The following is a 19124-nucleotide window of genomic DNA, read 5'->3' as shown; positions in this document are numbered from 1 at the left end:
TCCCGGAAGCACTCCTCACGCACTGCTCCGGCATGGGATCCTCCATGAGGCAAGCCGCCCCGTCTGGTGAGCACTTTCCGCCCGACCGCGAGCCGAGCGGAACCCCGGCTGAGGCGGAGATGGAGAGCGAGGTGGAAGGCCGCACGGCCAGCGCGCTGTTCGCAGGGTTCCGGGCCTTGGGACTGTTCAGCAACGACGTTCCCCACGTGGTGCGGTACAGCGCGCTCAAGCGCCGCTTCTATGTGACGACTTGCGTGGGCAAGAGCTTCCACACGTATGACGTGAGTGATTTCCTCCACCCGCTTCCCAGGAACCAGAACTGCCCCGGTGTAGTCCCGTTTTCGCCTCCCACCCTCCTAGGGTTTCCCTTTTTGCCTCCCTGTCTGACATCACCCCTCCCTGTTGCGCTGTCCTCCTGGCACCCCTGTGCTCTTGCTATCTGTTCACCTGGGGGCGAGTTTCGGAGGAATCTTCTGGCCCAGGGGGAAAGCTCCTGGTGAACGTCTCAGTTGTTTCACAGTATATCTGTTTACATACTTCCTCCTAGGGATGTACACAAGGCGAGACCCCATCCTTCATTGTAATTTTTTCCCACAAGATCTCTTGGACGTTTTATTGCATAATTGGCCACCAACGTTTGGTTGGGAATTCAGGCTAAAACAGTGGAAGAAATAAAGACGGTGAGATGAAGATTTAGGGAACTCTTCACAATAGGTCCAATTTCCCTAGGTGTTTGAGCATCACAACCCCAAGTCTTCAGTGAAACTGCAGACCCTCAAGGCTGCTCTCTTGCGGCAGCATCCTTGAGTCAGCTAGGAAGCAGCCCCTCCTCTTAGAGATGGTGTTTAACTTTTAATAGCTTATCCGTCATTACAATCGTATTCTGTTATTTTATGCAAAAGAGTGTACATTCTTAATACAGCTGGAGGCTGGGAGGCAGATGAACTGATGCCCGAGCAGGTGCGGCCGAAGGAAGAGCTCTTGGGTTCTGACGGCCTGGTTTAGTAATGTTGAGTGGTTAATGAGGCTATTCACCCTGTACAAGCTTGTGCTGATGCTTCCTCCTTGCTTGCCTACCCGGCCGGGGCTTTGCTGAAGTTTCCTGGCTGAGGTGTAACTTTTCTGTTTCTCAGTTCAGAGTTCTCGAAAGCGCCCTTGGTCTGATGCGCTCTTGGTACTCTGTGGCGTGTAAACACACCTGTCCCTATACTCTGCTGGCAAACAAACGCTGTGCTTAAAAAAGGGACACACTGAGAATTTTTCCTTTTGCTTTGTGTATTGAGGTTAACTGCTGAAAAACCAAATCAGTGAAGGTCTCATTTTGTCCTGATGTTGTGGGGCATGATCTGTTTGACGGCTCTGTGATGCTCATGCCATCCGGTTCCTTGTCTGAAACTGGAATGACTTTGAGAGTAAAAAAATGAACATTTTGTGTTCAAGTCACTGAAGTGCCAAGGCGTTTATAATCGAATTTGTTCTGTCGATGGGCTCTCTTTCAGCATTCATCTTGCCGTCAGACTTCCTACAGATGAGCTTATAATACAAGAAAATTAGCTTTTTGGATAGACCGTGTTTTGGATAGCTAATATTAGTTGGATATTTACTGTGTAATTGGCTCAGTTCTGTTTTACAGATGTTTACCCAAAACCTCATTGAATGATTCTATAATGTGTGTTATAATCCCCTCCCCCTTCTTTTCCTGGAAGGGTCAAATTTGAGGTACACAGTAGCAAAGTAAAATCCCTGATGTCACACAGCTGGATTGCTACCGGCACACTAAGATCAGGGAGCTCCAGTGTGCAAGCTACGCGTGTGAGTTAGGAGTGGTTCCATATTTTATGACATGAAAATTATGTAAAAATTAGAATTTAGACTCATACGTGAAGGTTTACTGGAGTTTACTCATGCACATTTATCATGTGTTTTGCTTTCAGGCCACAATCAAAATCTGTGTGACCCACAAAGCCTAAAATATTTACTCTTGACCATTTATAGAGGCTGTGTGTCTGTCACTTAACTCATCACTCCTGGTAAAACAGGTGACAATCCAGGCACTGCTCGCGGTACAGGTTAGGATCAGTTAATATCTTTCTTTGCAAGGACAGCATAGCAAATTTATTTAGGAGGTAATAACTTAATTTCGGGGTCTTGGGTATTGTAATTGTTTTTATTATTGAAAATGTGTTTAATTCTTTTTGTTTTTTTAAAAACAGGTTCAGAAACTTAGACTGGTAGCCGTAAGTAAGTATACTTCCGTATTTGTTTGTTTGCTGTCTTTAGTTTTCATTTTGTCACAATAAATTTAACAGGCAGGATAGAGCCGTGTTTTATCGTGAGTTGTCATGTCATGCAGTTGTAGTTCATCAGAACTTCATTTTAATGATCAATGTTAATTTCTTTTTTAATGGCTGATTCGTCTGTGCTGGCAATCAAACCCTTGCCTTGCGCATGCTAAACAGATAATACAACAAAGTTCATCTGGAGATGAGAATTGGTGCTTACGAAGAGTACAGGGTTTTGCTATTGTTTTTTAATACTTTTCCGCATGACTTTTCTGGATTCAGGCACTTGGTGCTATGTCGGGAGGCATTTCTGTGGCTAGCCTTATTCCCTGTCTTTGATGATGTGGTTCAGTGATTTTGTGAGGAGGATCTGTTCTGCAGTTCCCTTTCCCTTTTTTGTCACAGTGTATTTATGGTAATGTGCCCTTAGAGACTGATTGTCCCTTTGTTCTTCAGAGTGTCTCTGATACTTGCCAGAATCAAGTATTGGCATGATATTTAGGGTGTGTGTGCAGACGAAGAAACTTTAATGAAAAACTGTATTCCCTGTATGTTAAGAGTTAAGGGAAGAAATTAGAGGCAGGAGACATCAGATGGTATCAGCTCTAGGAAAACTGACCACCACTTGGGCCAAAGGACCAAGGCAGAATGTTGTTGGACCCTGGTGGGGACTGAAGCCAGGGAGGAGAAAGGAATTGAGTTATGGAAGGACCAGTTACTGTTTTTATTCCAGAAAGATAGATAGATAGAGTCAATTTAGTTTGTTGTTTTCAGTGAGAAGTATATATTTTTTCTGAAGGCCGTTTAGCAGACTAAGGTCTTGGCAGCTGAGAGAGACTCGTTTTACTTTCAAATACAACCCTTGTTAGATGGAAGACTTAAGGAATTCATTGTATATAGATGGACCCTGTGTGTTTTAAGTAAATCAGCAGAAGAGAGTGAACTAAATTGAGTAAGAAGGTGAATTGGTAGTTCTACAAAATTGCTGTTGTGGAACCTAAATCCCCAAATGGAACACACAGGATTAGGAATACCTAAGACCGTCCTCTGTCTCCCAAACTCTTTAACTCTAAGAGAGAAACGAGAAAGAGCAGGCAGTACAGTTATGTAGGTGAAAGAGGACTTAGGAAATTATATCATGTGGGAATGGCTAGGGGTAATAGGCATATTCACTTTGCAAACGTCTGAGTAGAAACCATAGTGTATGTAATTGTTTTAGTGGTCACATATAGAATACTGTATAGAATTTTTCAGGATTAGCTCCAATTACTTTTAAATTTTTCTTGGAATTTGTAATAAACTTTATATTGTTTAACATGCTTACAGTGATAGCTACTTACTTGTCCATCTGCCAGAATTTTAAGTTTTGATTTTTTTCCAAATTTTTAAAAAGATTTTTCTTTCTTTAGAATCCTATTATGTCTGCTTACCATACATATTTATGATATTGAAGTCAAAATTATATACCTTGATACTCATTTTTATTTAAATATATGTATTTTTGAATTACAGTTATGAAAATATTTTATGTATATTTAAGATTTCCAGTCATCCCAGACTCTTAACAACTTGCAATTCTTTTCTGTTTTCCCAGGTAACTCTGTTCCACAGGATATCTGTTGCATGGCAGCTGATGAGAGGCTAGTCTTTGCTGCGTATGGGAATGTCTTCTCTGCGTTTGCCCGTAATAAAGAGGTTTGTTTTGGTTTTCATTTGTTTGTTTTTTGAGACAGGGTCTCTCTACATAGTATCTCTGACTGTCCCGGAAGTCACTGTATAGACCAGGCTGGACTCACAGAGGTTCATCCACCTGCCTCTGCCTCCTATGCTGAGGTTAAGGGCATGCCCTACTACCACCCACCTTGAGGTTTGAATTATGAACTACTTTAATTTGCTTTATTCTTATTTTTATGTCCGTTTCTAAAGAAGAGAAGATGGGTTTTGTGTGTGTGTGTACACACGCGTGTGCATGCATGCATGTATGTGTGCACTTTAATGAAAGAAGTATTCACTGTATGTTTGGGGTTAGGGGAATAAATTAGAGATAGGGAGACACTGGATCTATTAGCTATTGGGAAACTGACTGCCTGCTGGGCCAAAGGACCAAAGGAAGAGTAGAATTGTTGGATCCTGGTGGGGACTGAAGCCCTGGAGGAGAAAGTAATTTAGTTATGGGAGGACTAGCTACTATAAAGGGTTTCTTTGTCAAACCAGAAAGGTATAAGGAAGAAATAGTCCTGACCATTTTCCCCATCTCATCCGCATGTCACTCTGGTGGAATCTGGAGGCCAGGCTTCGCGTGCATTTTTCTAGGATGCACGGTGTTACTCTAGCTTTGGAATGGGGGCGTGCGTGTGTGTGTGCGCACACATGCCACTTGCTGAACTACAGCAGAGGATGAGCTCTCATTTCGGATGTCTTCCTACTCCATACTTCACTTCCTTATTATTGAATTGGCTGAGTGAGCAGCTGAACAGGCCTGGTTCCTTATTATTGCATCGTTTAATCTCAGATGGTCAAAAGTGGGCTGCATTTCTTAGCATCAGCATTTTCATGCTTTCTGGAAAATACATGATGGGCTGAGTAACATGAATTTCTTTTAAACTTTGATATTATAGATAGTACATACTTTTAAGGGCCATAAAGCAGAAATCCATCTTTTGCAACCCTTTGGCGATCACGTTATTTCAGTGGATACTGACAGCATTCTTATTATTTGGCACATATATTCAGAAGGTAAGACTATTTCTGTACATTGGGATATTATATATACTTATGTATGTAGTTAAAAGTCTTTGAAAACTAGGTTCTGTACCAGAGTTTTCACATGTGTACATAAAACTGAGCACATTTAGCACACAAGGAAAAGGGTTCTAAGTGAGCCGTTTTATTTACTTAGACTGTGCACTACTCTCAGTATGTCAAGTGTGCGCATCTCAGCTAATACATTCTCCATTGACGTTCTCCACAGTTGGGTTCTGCTGTGGTTTTCTCTGTGAAATGAATTTGGATACACATTCACACTTGAGTCATTCTTGGGTAATATCTCCAACTTTAAGTAAGGGAGATGAGTGTTGTAAACTTGAAGATCCTGTAACCTGAAAGTAAATATTCTTCCATTTTCAAAGGATATGAGTCAGTGTTGTTTTGCAGTAGCACTGTGTTTAAGAGCTTGTGAAATTTCCAAAGGTGAGGAGTTTACCACCAGGTTATCCCTAGCTTTCCTTTCAGGGTGGGTGTGGGTCCATCCTGAACTGGAGCTTTTGAGTTACCTGTTTGCATTTTTACTGTTACCTCCTGGAGATCTATTGGACAATGAGTATGTTTGTTTGTAAGTAATGTTTAAATATTGCCTTGTGGGGAGTATCCTAGTTCCTCATTGAAATTAAGAACCCTTTGTTTTATTTTTACTCATGTAAGGGAAAGTACTTCCTATGAAGACAGGTGTCGTAAGGTCTGGATGTGGCTGCTGCTTGATGCTGTCACAGCAGTACAATGAAATAGGTTCTTTTTGGAGCTCTTTATAGTGACTTTAAGTAAAACTGCTGATAACTAAAAAACAAGGCCATCTTAAAGTAGCGCTCTGATGTTTGCACACTCTTCCCTTTGCCCTGCTCCGTTGTGCCTTTGGGGTGGGATGCATTGAGACAGGATATTTCATCATGTAGCCTTGACTGTTCTTCAGCCAGCTCTGTAGACTATAAGCTGGCCTTGAATGCTGGAATTAAAGGTGTGTGCCACCACCACTCAGCTATTGTCTCTTCTTTGATACTAAATTTTTTGGCAAATTATTGAAACACTGTTAATCACAAACTGAAATAAAAACCAAAATAAAGAGTAATTTTAAATGTAGTAAATATACAGTTCCTAAGAGCTTTTTGATCATGCAGCAAGTTAGTCCTCGCTGTGCCGCTCCCCTGCTCCACAGGGCTGTCACTTGCCTTCCTCTCTGTTGCAAGCTCTGGTGAGGAAATGTGTAATCATTACTGTGGTTGGTTTTGATGAAGTTTCCCTCTTCGCATTTTATTTCAGTGACTCATCGAGCTTTGCAGGTCTTGTGTTTCATTTAGAACATTCTTTCCTGCTTTATTGAATCATAAAATCCTTATGCTGATCCTGAGGATAATTTTTAAGCCTTTCTGTAAACTGATTTGGCAGTATAATTTTGAATAGTAGTATTTACACTATTTCTAGTAGTCTAAATGACATTTACAAGTTGCTGTATTACATTTTATTTCTCAAGAAAGGTTTATTGGATAAAGGGTAGGTGAGATGGTTCAACAGATAAAGGTATTTGCCAGTGATCTGTTCAAGTCCTGCATGGTGGAATGAGAGAACCAATTCTCATCGACTTTCTTCTAACTTCACACTATGCACATGTGTCCATTACATATGCAAAATAAAGTAAATATTTTAAAATTAATGTTTATAGATTAATGTGTAAGTCTTTGGTTTAAAAGTCTCTGGTGTGTTATATTTACCCTTATGTAGTATATGTGAGTATATGAAGATGTAAAAAAAATTATTTCATAAGCAATAATTATGTAATAATTTTTACTTTTGTAGAAGAATACCTTCAATTGAGTTTTGATAAATCAGTTTTCCAAATTTCTACGATTTTGCATCCAAGCACCTACTTGAATAAAGTCCTACTGGGCAGTGAACAGGGAAGCCTGCAATTATGGAATGTAAAATCCAAGTAAGCACTTAATTTTAAATGCCTTAGGTAATTCTTTATTTACTGCTTCCTCAAGGATTATGAAGTCTCTCCGTTTACTTTTCCCTTATGTTACCTGAAATATTGCCCCAACAACACATGACAAGCAGTGTCGTGAGTTCCCATTGAACAGTGTTTGCTAATAGCTCAGTAGTGGAGAAGAATCCATCTAGTTAGGATGAGGGATTTTCTAATCGGGTAGTGACTAATAAAAATGCTTTTTAAACAGAAGTTACTTTAATCGCTATCAGTCTACTGGCTGTCCACTGTTGGGAGAGAAGGAAGACTGCCAAGATGGTTTTATATTTACCTGTTATTTGAACACTTACCCCAAAACAAGGGAAGACAGCTCAACCTTCTTTATATAGTATTTTAAAAAGCAGACAAGGGGCTGGAAAGATGGCTTAGTAGTTAAGAACATTTTCTGCTCTTGCAGAGGACCTGGGTTTGGTTCCCAGCACCCACCTCAGGTGGCTCACAACTGCCTGTAACTACAATTCCGGGGGATGAGATGCCCTCTTCCTCAGGTACCAAGCATGCATGTGCTGTGCATACATACATGTGGGCACTCAGATAAACACACGACATTTGAGTCCTCCTCCCCTGTTGTCCTTTCTGAAGCCTTTATAAGTTTACAAGGGGAAGGTTTGATATTAATCCCGTTTCTTAGTTTTCAGTCAGTATTCAGTTCAGCTGAACCTTTGACTGCCTATTCTGTGCTGGGTTCAGGGGTGTTGACCAAGATCTGCTTTTATCCGGAAAGTTACTTTCTTAGATTTTTTTTTATGTTATTTGCTGTACTTTATCCATTGCATAGTTATGAGTACTTAAACTATGCCCATTTGCACAGTTGAATTTAAGACTTAATACTTTGGTGTTGTTTCGTTTTTGATACCTTTGTTTCATCGTCTTATTTCATTGATTGTTTGATTCTGAAATCCAGGGCAGCATCAGAATTGTTCTATATAATTCATGTAATATACAAATATTACTTCCATCAGTGGTGATGTTTCTAGGAATAATTAAATTGTAATAAAAAATGAAATCTACCTGTATTTTATTTTTGTTATTGTACTCTAAAGTAGGTTTTTCTCATAGTGTTATTTTTCTTAAGCACTCTTAAGCAGTTAGCAGCTTGAGGTCTAAAATCCATGTGGACTCTGTTACTTACTATTATGTTGTCTTAGCTTAATTAGTTCACTTCTGTTTTGTTTTCTGGAAAATGAGGAATACTGATAACATTTTATGTGATTACATTTTAAATATTAAATAAATAAATATATGTTCTGAGAACAGTGAGTGCTGAAGCCAGAATTTAAATAAACAGCACGTGGGTGCCAGAGGAATGGCCCAGGGGTTAAGAGTATTGGATGCTTTTCCAGAGGACCTGGGTTCAAGTCCCAGCACCCACATGGCAGTTGACAGCAACCAGTTCCAGAGGATCCGATGCCTTCTTCTGGACTCTGAGGGCACTGCAAACATGTACAGCTATGATATGCTGGCAGAAGCACCTATAGACATAAAAGAAAGATAAACGAATCCTTTAGAAAGAGAGTGTAGTATCCCTTGACATAAAAATAAAAAGCACCTGTTGCTTTTCTTAAATACATAGTTGTTGTGAAAAATAAGTTTTGCCTCTTTCTTCTTGTAGTAAACTTCTGTATACATTTTCTGGGTGGAAAGTTGGAGTGACAGCCCTTCAGCAGGTTAGTATTTTTATTTTTATTAAAGAAGAAACAAGGCTAGTAGTAGCTGCACTTACTTTCCTAGAGTGACTGTATTTTTAGACGTTTATAAAAATTCATACCTTAGTTTCTCTTTAAACTGTTACTCTGAGTTTCGGAAACTTAATTGAAAATAAGTAAAACTGGCTTCGCTATGGAAGTTTGTGTAATTGTATGTACTTGAATTTCCTGGTGATTTCACTTACAAGTGTTTGGTTTAGTGCCTTATGTAACAGAAATGACATAACTCTGGTGGAAAGGAGACTATAGAGCATATAGAGAAATTTATCAGGACTGTACTTGGTATTTAAAATAATTGAGGCTCCAGATCTGGTGTTTATTAGATGGTAGAATTTTACATAAATAATTGCTTTTGTTTTCAGGCTTAGTCAGCCAAGCTTGTGCATGGGTGTACATCTGCAGAATATCTGGTTTATCTACTTGCTGGTGTAGCCTTATTTTTCTTAAATATGCACTGCCCACTCCAGCTCAGTTTATTTGTGTTCCACCGTTGACTTTGTTCTGTGTTTGATTGTATGCCCTGAAGACTCCAATTCTCAGATGTATCTGGACATCTGACAAGGACAAGGATCCCGTTTGTTTTGTTTCCTTAGCTTCTAGAGTCTGGCGTGCAGTCGGCACTTAGCAGCCTGTTGATGAAATGTATAGCCTGACTCATTCCATGATGATACTGCATCTGTGTTAAGACAGGAACTTGTAAGGAAGCTTTCTCTATTAGCCCATAAAACATTATACTTATTGACTATTAATGCTGGAATAGACTAGAATACATTAGAGTGTTTCCTGAGGTTTTCCTATTTTCTTTTAATAGACATTTATTTCCTGTTTAAGGTCGCTTAAGTTCACATGCTTATGACAAGCCTTTGCAGGGTTTTAAGATTTGACCTTTCTCGCCCATTTCTTCTACTCAGAAATCATAGGAATTCACGTAGAGTCTCCTTTGCTGGATGACTGTTTTCTTACCAAGTCAGCATTGATTGAAGGGTTGGAAGGACACTGACTAGCAGAATTGAAGCTGGGAAGTAATTTGGAAAGCACATTGTTAAATGCTTGAATGTTAATAACTGATAGTGCCAAAATTAGTGGATTTTTTTTTCTTTTTCCTTTTCGAGATTACTTCATTCTGTTTGATAGCACAGAATAGTGTATATCAGCAAGAAGTTCTATTGTTTAAGAAAATAAAAGGCTGAGTCTTTTCATTTTCAGGCACCGGCTGTGGATGTTGTTGCCGTTGGTCTCACGTCTGGTCAGGTTGTCATTCACAACATTAAGTTTGATGAGACATTAATGAAGTTCCGTCAGGACTGGGGGCCCATTACTTCCATCTCATTTCGCACAGGTAACTTAACTGACACTTAAAATTTGTCACTAGAAAGATAAGGGTATTTTTAGAACATGTTTTCTTGTAACTTAACCTTATAGGAATTAATATAATACTAAGGTAGAAGAAAGCATAGAAATGTGGGCAGGTTAATTAAATTTATACATTGAGAGGATTATTGTCTTGTGGGGGATGTTTTTGTTAATGTTTTTATTTTATTAACAGATGGTCATCCAGTAATGGCAGCTGGAAGCCCTTGTGGCCATATTGGACTCTGGGATCTGGAAGACAAGAAATTAATCAACCAGATGAGAAATGCACACTCCACAGCAATTGCGGGGCTGACATTTCTCCACAGAGAGCCGCTGCTTGTGACAAATGGCGCTGACAACGCTCTTAGGGTATTATTGTTGCCCTCTTCTAAGCACAGTGACTTGGGGTTATTATACGTTTGTTTTAATACATCAGCCTTAAATTGACGACTAAAGAGTGTGGGATGAGATTGGTGTAGACGGAAACAAAGCAGCAGGGTGCATGACTGTGGTGAAAGAAGAATTGCCGCTTACTTTTCCTGAAGTTCATCGGTGGGACAGCGGCATTGCGGGCACTGCCCAGTGTTGGTTAATGTGTGCAGAAGATGCCTGAACTACTCGCAGATGGTAATGGTTGAAGCAGCTTACAATGATATTTCTTTGCAGATATGGATATTTGATGGCCCTACAGGCGAAGGACGGCTGCTGAGATTCAGAATGGGACATAGTGCTTCTCTCACCAAGATCAGATATTATGGACAAAATGGACAGCAGATTTTAAGTGCAAGTGAGCTGCTTTTTAGCATTATTTTGAATAAACAATAAGAAGTAGAAACTCAGTAGACAGTTGGTTTGGTATTTACAAACCTTCAACTGAAATAGCTCTTTGAAGTGTTCCAAGCTGCAGCTCTGCGTAGACCCTAGCTCGCCGTCATCTGTGATTGGCATGTGTTTCTGCTCTAGTTGGAGGTGTGAACCTGGGAGAGCAGGGCCAGCTAAAGTTCCATACAGTAATCAACCTTATTCTAACATTAGGCAGTTTATAATCTGAGGGTTAAGAATCACATGAGCAAAGTAGCCACAAGGATAGACACACGTACAAAAACATAACAGCTAAAGTAAACTCACTCCTGTCCACTACACCTGGGAGAAGCATGAGACACACTCCAAGAACAATTCTGTGTTTTGAAGTAGCTGAGGTCACCAGTCTCAGAATTCTCACACAACTCCTCCATTGTTGGGTTGTCCTACCAGACGTGCTCTGACCGGGGCTTCTCTGTTCCTATCAATAGGTCAAGATGGAACTCTACAGTCATTTTCTACAGTTCACGAAAAATTCAACAAGAGCTTGGGGCATGGTGAGTCATTTGCAAGATAGAAAACAAGCTGCTGGTCACATACACACACTCAAAAAAATGAAAAAAGGAAAAGAAAAAAATCAGTTCAAGATTCTGTGAGAGACCTGAAGAAGTTCCAGCACTTCATTTCTTTTCTTTCTTTTTTTTTTTTTTTAACCAAAGTACAAAAGCAAGGTTTATTATTATAATTGCAGGCTGGCCTGAACCTCTTCAGTATAGTAGCAAGAGGAGGTACCCCCCCCCCTTCTAGAGAACATTATTTAAAGACAGAAATCAGGAAAGGGACTTTAGCAGAGTTTGGGGTGACTGGTTCGATCCTGATTGGCTCGTGCCTAAGGACTTTTCACCAATTCTTATTTTAGAGCCTGACCCTTACCTGCTGCTTGTCACATCACTTCTTGTCTTGTTAGCACTTTTCTCCTTGAGAAGTGTACAGAGGAGGCATTGTTGGAACCAATGCCCTTGTATCCGCAGGTATTCATATCCACATCGCTAAAGGATCCTCCTCCTGGAGTGAAACTGGGGAGAGGTGATTCCTTCTCAGCTCTTCTCACCTAGCATGGATGATTCTCAGAAGAGGTTTTTGAGATCTCATGTGTTGCTACACATACGATGTTACTCAGTGGGTCTTTATAGGGTTTGTTTTTTTTTTTTTTTTTTTTTGGTTGTTATTCTATACATTTTTTATAACAGTAACAACCGATCACCTAGTGTTTTGTTTTGACCACTTTCTGTTTGTCTTTGTTTGATTCTGAAACATCCCAGTGACACTGACTGGCACTATTTGGCTCTTTTGATTCATTTGACTCTATGACTATAGTATTCTCAAAAAGTAATAGTGTTTTTATTTTTCTGTTATTTCATACAACTTCATGATTTAACTAACTCCAGACATTATTTAATAGTAGTGGTAATAACATCTTTGCTTCTACCTTAATTAGGAATATTTTATTCTATACATTTTTTATAACAGTGAAAAACTTTTCCTTACCATACTTTTTCATTAAGAAACTTTCCTATTATCCCTTTCATCCAACCCCAGGATTAATAAATAAAAAGATAGTTAAACGTAAAGGACTTCAGAATACCATGTCAGTAAGGCTTCCACCTATCACAAAGTTTGCTGCTGGTGAGTAATTTATACTTTTTAATGTCTCCTTTGCTTTATGTTTATACCCTCTATTTTAATAAGTGTCTCTGTATACTAAGTGTCCAGAAGGTGACCGCAAGTGGGTGCTGCTCTGGTGTGAACACTGAAAAGGTTACCTTTAACAGGAACTCGTTTTGTATTAATCCCCTTTTTTTGTAACAGCCATTAGTAACATTTGGTTTTATAGTTTCCTTTTCTGTACCTTATGCCTGCTAATGACGGCTCCTTGAGACAGCAGCATATGAGGGGACTCTGGAATACTGTGTCATTAGGACAGGGCTTCTTTGTAAGGAGGCACACAGGTCATAGAAAACTACCAAGAAATAACTAAGTAGACTTGTCAATTTTAAGTTTATTTCCAGGTTACAATAACAACCGATCACCGAGTGTTTTGTTTTGATCACTTTCCTGTCTGTTTGTCGTTGTAAACATACATCTCAGTCATACTTACAACCCTTTAGTGGCTCTTGGGTAGAATATTAACTTCAAAACATGACTTTCAAAAGTCTTTGTTTGACTGGTAGTTTTTCTTCTCCCACCTCTTCAAAGAAAATATGTCACCTACTTGCTTTCCTCAACTTTTCATACTTGTTTTTAGTGTTTAAAATTTTTAATTCACTTTTTAATGTGAATAGGTTTTTTTTTTTTAATGTGTGTAGGTGTTTTACTTGCATCTATATGTGTATACCATGCATGTGCCTGGTACCCATAGAGACCAGAAAAAAGGTCTTGGTTTCCCTAGAACTGGAGTTAGAGATGTTTGTGAACCACCATGTGGGTGCTAGGAATTGAATCTGGGTCCTCTGGAAGGGTAGCCAGTGCTCTTAACCTTCCTCATTACTCCAACCCCTTCTTAGTTCCTCTTAGGCCCCCTATCTATAGGGCTCCACCACCATCACTACTACTGCCTGCTAATTTCTGTTTTATTACCACTCTTACCACTAAAATCTCAGTAAGCTCTTCTTGAGTCCTCTTAGAAAATACTAACATTCTATCATACTTTATTCTTATAATTTTTTTCTCAGCAGAATCTATGACAAGATGTATTAGCTTCATTTAGCCATTTTATGTTGCATGTGTCAAATATAAAATACATGATTTTTTATCTGTTCATAATCCATTAGATTGGAAAGTTGATTATTACTAGAGGTAACCTCCTTGTACTGTTGTGTCCTTGATACCATCTGCATGTGGACTATAAGATGCCTAGCTCAAGTGAATGGTTAAGAAGACAAGCATTTTGACTGATGATTTTACTGTGTTTAAGAGGAGGCTCGTCAGAGTGACTGGGATGGTATCATTGCTTGCCACCAAGGTAAGCTATCCTGCTCAACCTGGAATTACCAAAGATCTACAATAGGTGCTTATTTTCTCAAGCCAAGAGAACTAAAGACAGATGACATCATTGCAACAGTAAGTGGCCTTGTTTATTATGCTATTTAAAAAACACCCTTAGGTAATTTTGTTTCAAGTTTACTAATAACTACTAATGGAAAAAAAAACAGTTTAGCATTTTGCAGATAATGCCTTAATGGTATCAAGGTTTTTAATTTGTGGAGTTTTTTGATCTGTGATTAGATGTGAAGTACTATCACCCTGTGGTTCTCATCTGTGATTGGATGTGAAGTACTATCACCCTGTGGTTCTCATCTGTGATTGGATGTGAAGTACTATCACCCTGTGGTTTTGATTTGTGTTTCCTGCAGGGCTTGTGGTGTTGAGCATCTTTTCATGTGATCTTGCTATTTGTATGTGTGGGGTTTTTTTGGAAATTTTTGTTTGTTTTTGTTTTTTGAGACAGGGTTTCTCTCTGTGTAGCTCTATTTGTCCTAGAACTTGTTCTGTAGACCAAGCTGACTTCAAACTCACAAAGATCACTCTGCCTCTTCCTCCTGATTGCTGGGATTAAAGGTGTGCACCACAACCTGGCTGTATAACTACTGTCCTGTCTTATGTTTGTTTTGTAGGAAGGTTTGAGGACAGGAAGTGAGATTCCTCCAAGTGTAGTCTTGTCAAAAGACTAGTTTGGCTCTTTTGGTCCAATGAATTTTACATAAACAACTATTAGGGTTTTTATTGGGGGGGGGGTTGATACAGGTGTCACTTTTAGAGCCTGTCCTGGAACTAGCTTTTGTAGTCCAGGCTGGCCTAGAACTCACAGAGATCCATCTGCCTCTGCCTCCCAATGCTGGGATTAAAGGCGTGCACCACCACTGCCTGGCCTATTAGGATTTTTTTTTTTTTTTTAAATTGCTACTATAAGTGGGATTGCTTTTAAATTGTATCAATTACTATTGAATTAAGATATAATTTATATTTGCATATCCATCTTGTGTCTTCTGACCTTGATGAACTGGTTTATTCTATGATTCCTAGTAGATATCTCTGCTTCTGAAAATGCTGATTATCAAAGTATAATTCAGTGTTTCACCCTATTTTGTGCAAATTGCTTTACAAATATATATGCAGCATTTTCTTTTATGAAAAGCAAATCTTAAGCATTTTTATGAATTTCTAAACCTCAGAAATATTAAGCTTCTTTAGAAAATCTACATAATTTTGAATAAGTTACCATATAAGTAGTAAAGATGATTACAGGTAATTTTTTTCCTTTTTTTTATTTTATAACAACCTTTTCTCATTTTACATACCAATCCCAGTTCCCACTCCCTTCCCTTCCTCCTTCTCCCCCCACTTTTCCCCTCACCCTACTTCCCATCCGCTCCTCAGAGAAGGTAAGGCTTCCCGTGGGGAATCAACAAAGTCTGGCTCATCAGTTTGAGGCCCTCCCCCCTATGTCTAGGCTGTGCAAGGTATCCTTGCAAGAGAATGGACTTCAGAAAGCCAATTCAAGCACCACGAGTAAATGCTGGTCCCACTGCCAGTAGCCCCCAAAACTACCCAGCCACACAACTGTTACCACATTCAGAGGTCCAGGTTTGGTCCTGTGCAGGTTCCCTGACTGTCAGTTTGGAGTTCAGGTCAGGTGTTTTACATTTAATTCTTCATTCCAGCCTCTCTGAGTAGCATGCACTATTTCATCTATCCTCACAACAGTCTCTTGCTGCAGTTGGTTGGGAGCTGGTACCGTAATTGTAACACTGAGGCTAATGTAGTGAGTAACTTGTGTAAGTTCTGTAAAGATAGTAAGTGGTTGGGCTGGGATGTAAGTCTTTTGAAATGTACACTTGTAGTTTACAGTTTACAATGATCACACAGTATTTAATGTGTGTGTATGTGTCTGTGGTGGGTGAACAGATATATCATGAAATCTTAAGTGGTGCTGAATCATTTGTCTGACAACTCAGCTACCTGGAAGAAAGCCAGTAACCAGTACAGAGTAAGCAGGAGCAGCTGTTAGAAAGTCTCTCTGCAGTTTGTCACTCAGAGGCAGCCTTCAGGCTTTAGTTTTCTTTGCTTATTCTGTCTTAGACAATATATTTGAATGAGTTAATTAGAAAAGGAAATTACTAGAGGTAGGTTTTCTAACAGTGACAAATTCTATTAAATAAATGCAAGGAACTACAGGGACCTTAATTACTTGTAAGTAATGCCTCAGTTCCTAAGGGTACTCTATAATACTACATAATACTCAAAACTAGGTAAGACGAAGGTCCATTTTGAAAGATAGGATGTTTTTAGACATAATGTTTTGCTTCTTATTTTGTAAACTCTGTTGTTTAGAGAAATACAGATACATTCAACATTCTTTCACAGGGCTACAGAAGTACATCTTGCATAATGGTGTGCAAATTTTATGTTGCCAACACAGTAAATGTCAATTAAATATTTTCTACTTAAGTCTTAGAAGCCATCCATTTGTTTGTGTGTGTGTGTCTTTTGGGTGAATAACATGTAATTTATGCATTGGCATTCAGTGATTTTTTTTTTGCTATGACTTCAAACAAGATAATCTTGTACTTTTTATGTAGAAAAAAAGCAGTTGTATTTAAGTATTAAGATTCATTTATTTTATATAAACTGCATATAAATCATTGTTTTCTATTCAGTGTTATGTATGTTCTATTAATATGTCATGATTAAAATATTTTTGGTTTTTAATAGGTATTTATTGTTTTCAGTTTTGCATTAACTCTTAACTACAAAAATTTCTAAGTTTATAAATTTCAGTTAACTAGTTATATTTTGTTTCCTTAGATAATTTCTTCATGCTTATTTAAGACAGAAATAGAATTGCCTCTTTTTTCTTTTGCCTAAAGGCGGTAGATATAACTTCCTGTGGAAACTTTGCAGTAATTGGCCTCTCCTCGGGAGCTGTAGATGTGTATAACATGCAGTCTGGTATACATCGAGGAAGTTTTGGAGATGAAAAAGGTATTGGATTTTTTTCCTGCTTTTTAAAATAATGTTTAGCCGGGTAGTGGTGGCGCACGCCTTTAATCCCAGCACTCAGGGGGCAGAGGCAGGTGGATCTCTGTGAGTTTGAGGCCAGCCTGGTCTACAAGAGCTAGTTCTGGGACAGGCAGAAACCTTGTCTCAAAAAATAAAATAAAATAATGTTTGGATGGGTTTCTACAGCTCTACGTGTCAGTTACTGTTATATACAATATAAACACCATATTGAAGCCAGGTGGTAGTGGCACACACCTTTAATCCCAGTCCAGTACTTGGGAGGCAGAGGCAGTCAGATCTCTCTGAGTTCCAGGACAACCAGGGCTACACAGAAGCCCTGTCTCCAAAACAAAACCAAAAATCCCATCATGTTAAGATATCCAAAGGTAAGAAAGCTATGAATCCATTGGGGGAAAGTAGATACATATTATTTTTCTTCTTTGATTTAGATAAAATTTTGACTGTTTTATTAAATTATCTTTCATGGAAACAGCTGTTTTTGCCTAAATAGTCTAATTTTTTCTCCCTACTTTGTAATTCAGTTTAATTTCAAGAGTGTAGGTTTTATTAATGAAACTTCAGGTGTTTGGCTAAAAGAGTCACTCTTAGCGTATTCTTCATAGACTGCCAGTCCTGACTGTCTTTTCTTTCTCGGCTGTGTTTAAAAGCTCACACGGGGTCTGTTAGAGGTGTTGCGGTGGATGGTTTAAACCAGCTGACGGTCACAGCTGGTAGTGAACGACTTCTCAAATTCTGGAACTTTAAAAGCAAGGCTTTAATCCATTCTTTGAGCCTTGAGTCATCTCCCAACATGCTGCTGCTCCACAGGGACAGGTAAGTCTTTCCTTGTAATAGCAAAGGGTTGCTTTGGATGTTTTTAGTGAAAACTCGTAAGTAAAGCAGATAGTGGCAAGAAATCAAGAACATTTTAGTAAATAACTCCATATAGTTTAATTTCCTCAAAGTTATATTTTAATTAACAAAATTCAGGTTCAAATGCTTTTCTTGTTTATTAAAACTTGTGCATTTGTCTTCCCAGTGGCATTCTGGGGCTCGCCTTGGATGACTTCTCCATTGCTGTCCTAGACATAGAAACAAGGAAGATTGTCAGAGAGTTCTCCGGACACCACGGCCAGATAAATGACATGGTAAAAATGAAAGAACTTATAAGTCACCTCACTCATTTCTCCTTCTGCTTAGGATGAAGATGTTGAAGTAATCAAATCTGTTGTTGTTAGTCCCTCATTCTCATCCTAAGGTTTCCAGAATGACAATTTCCAGGTTAACTTATCAGGAGATTTAAAGAAAACTTTGGGAAATGGTTTATTATTTTGCAAGGAATTGATGCTATCAAATTGAAGTATAAATTTGCCAGTTTATTTTTGTCTTTAAGTCATATAGACTTTGTAGAGTGAATGTTCCATTGAGTGTAAGTTTATCATTTTTCATTTGGTTTTAAAATAAGCTAAGGGAATTTATTTCTTTTTTCTATTTGTAATGAATTTATGGTAGTCTGGAACAACAGATTTGTTCTGATATAGGGTTACTCTAGAATTTTTCTTTTTTTTAAATTAATCAAATTTTTCTGTTTATTGCTGTGGGATAAGCCTTTTGTACACTATGAATATATGTACATTGGTCGATAGTAAAAACTGCCTTGGCCTATAGCTAGGCAGGAAAGCTAAACTGAATACAGGGAGAAAGAAGGGCAGAGTCAAGGGAGATGCCAGTGAACTACCCAGGAAGCAAGATATGATAACCACTCATTCTCCATCTCCATTCAGACAGGGACAGGCTTAGGCGTCAACAAAGCAGGGCACATCAAGTTGAGGCAGGACCAAGCCCCTCCCCCTGCATCAAGGCTGGACAAGGCAACTCAGCATGGGGAGCAGGTTCCCAAAAGCCAGGCACCCCATAAACAGTCCAAGCTACACAACTGTCACACACATGCAGCAGTCCTAGGTCGGTCCCATGCAGACTCCCTAGTTGTCGGTCCAGAGTCCATGAGCTCCCATGATTCAGGTCAGCTGTCTCTGTGGGTTCCCCCATCATGGGCTGAAGAATTCATGTAACTAAGCTCCAAAAGGTTTCAATTAAAATATGATGATGGTTGCATTATGTTTCTCAGTAAGATGTATGATATTGTTAAAACACAAGCAGGGTTCC

General features: G+C 39.0%; 1 protein-coding gene across 2 annotated transcripts in view; it reads left to right on the top strand.

Moving 5' to 3' along the window:
* Nucleotides 1-19124, top strand: part of Wdr36 (WD repeat domain 36) — a 33854-nt gene continuing 14730 nt past the window's right edge. For both annotated transcript variants that reach the window (XM_050134932.1, XM_050134933.1), the window contains exons 1-15: nt 1-281; nt 2214-2241; nt 3877-3977; nt 4901-5018; nt 6849-6981; nt 8651-8705; nt 9951-10083; nt 10291-10466; nt 10764-10884; nt 11390-11455; nt 12498-12584; nt 13873-14018; nt 16826-16940; nt 17627-17792; nt 17998-18106. In XM_050134932.1, coding sequence (XP_049990889.1) covers nt 33-281; nt 2214-2241; nt 3877-3977; nt 4901-5018; nt 6849-6981; nt 8651-8705; nt 9951-10083; nt 10291-10466; nt 10764-10884; nt 11390-11455; nt 12498-12584; nt 13873-14018; nt 16826-16940; nt 17627-17792; nt 17998-18106 — 1803 coding nt within the window. In that variant the 5' untranslated portion in view covers nt 1-32. The remainder of the gene's footprint in view (nt 282-2213; nt 2242-3876; nt 3978-4900; nt 5019-6848; nt 6982-8650; nt 8706-9950; nt 10084-10290; nt 10467-10763; nt 10885-11389; nt 11456-12497; nt 12585-13872; nt 14019-16825; nt 16941-17626; nt 17793-17997; nt 18107-19124) is intronic.

This window comes from Alexandromys fortis, unplaced genomic scaffold, assembly GCF_014885135.2.
Source record: "Alexandromys fortis isolate MF-2015 unplaced genomic scaffold, M_Fortis_MF-2015_v1.1 scaffold_25, whole genome shotgun sequence".
NCBI classification, from domain to species: domain Eukaryota; kingdom Metazoa; phylum Chordata; class Mammalia; order Rodentia; family Cricetidae; genus Alexandromys; species Alexandromys fortis.
This window is presented reverse-complemented; position numbering and strand designations above follow the sequence as displayed.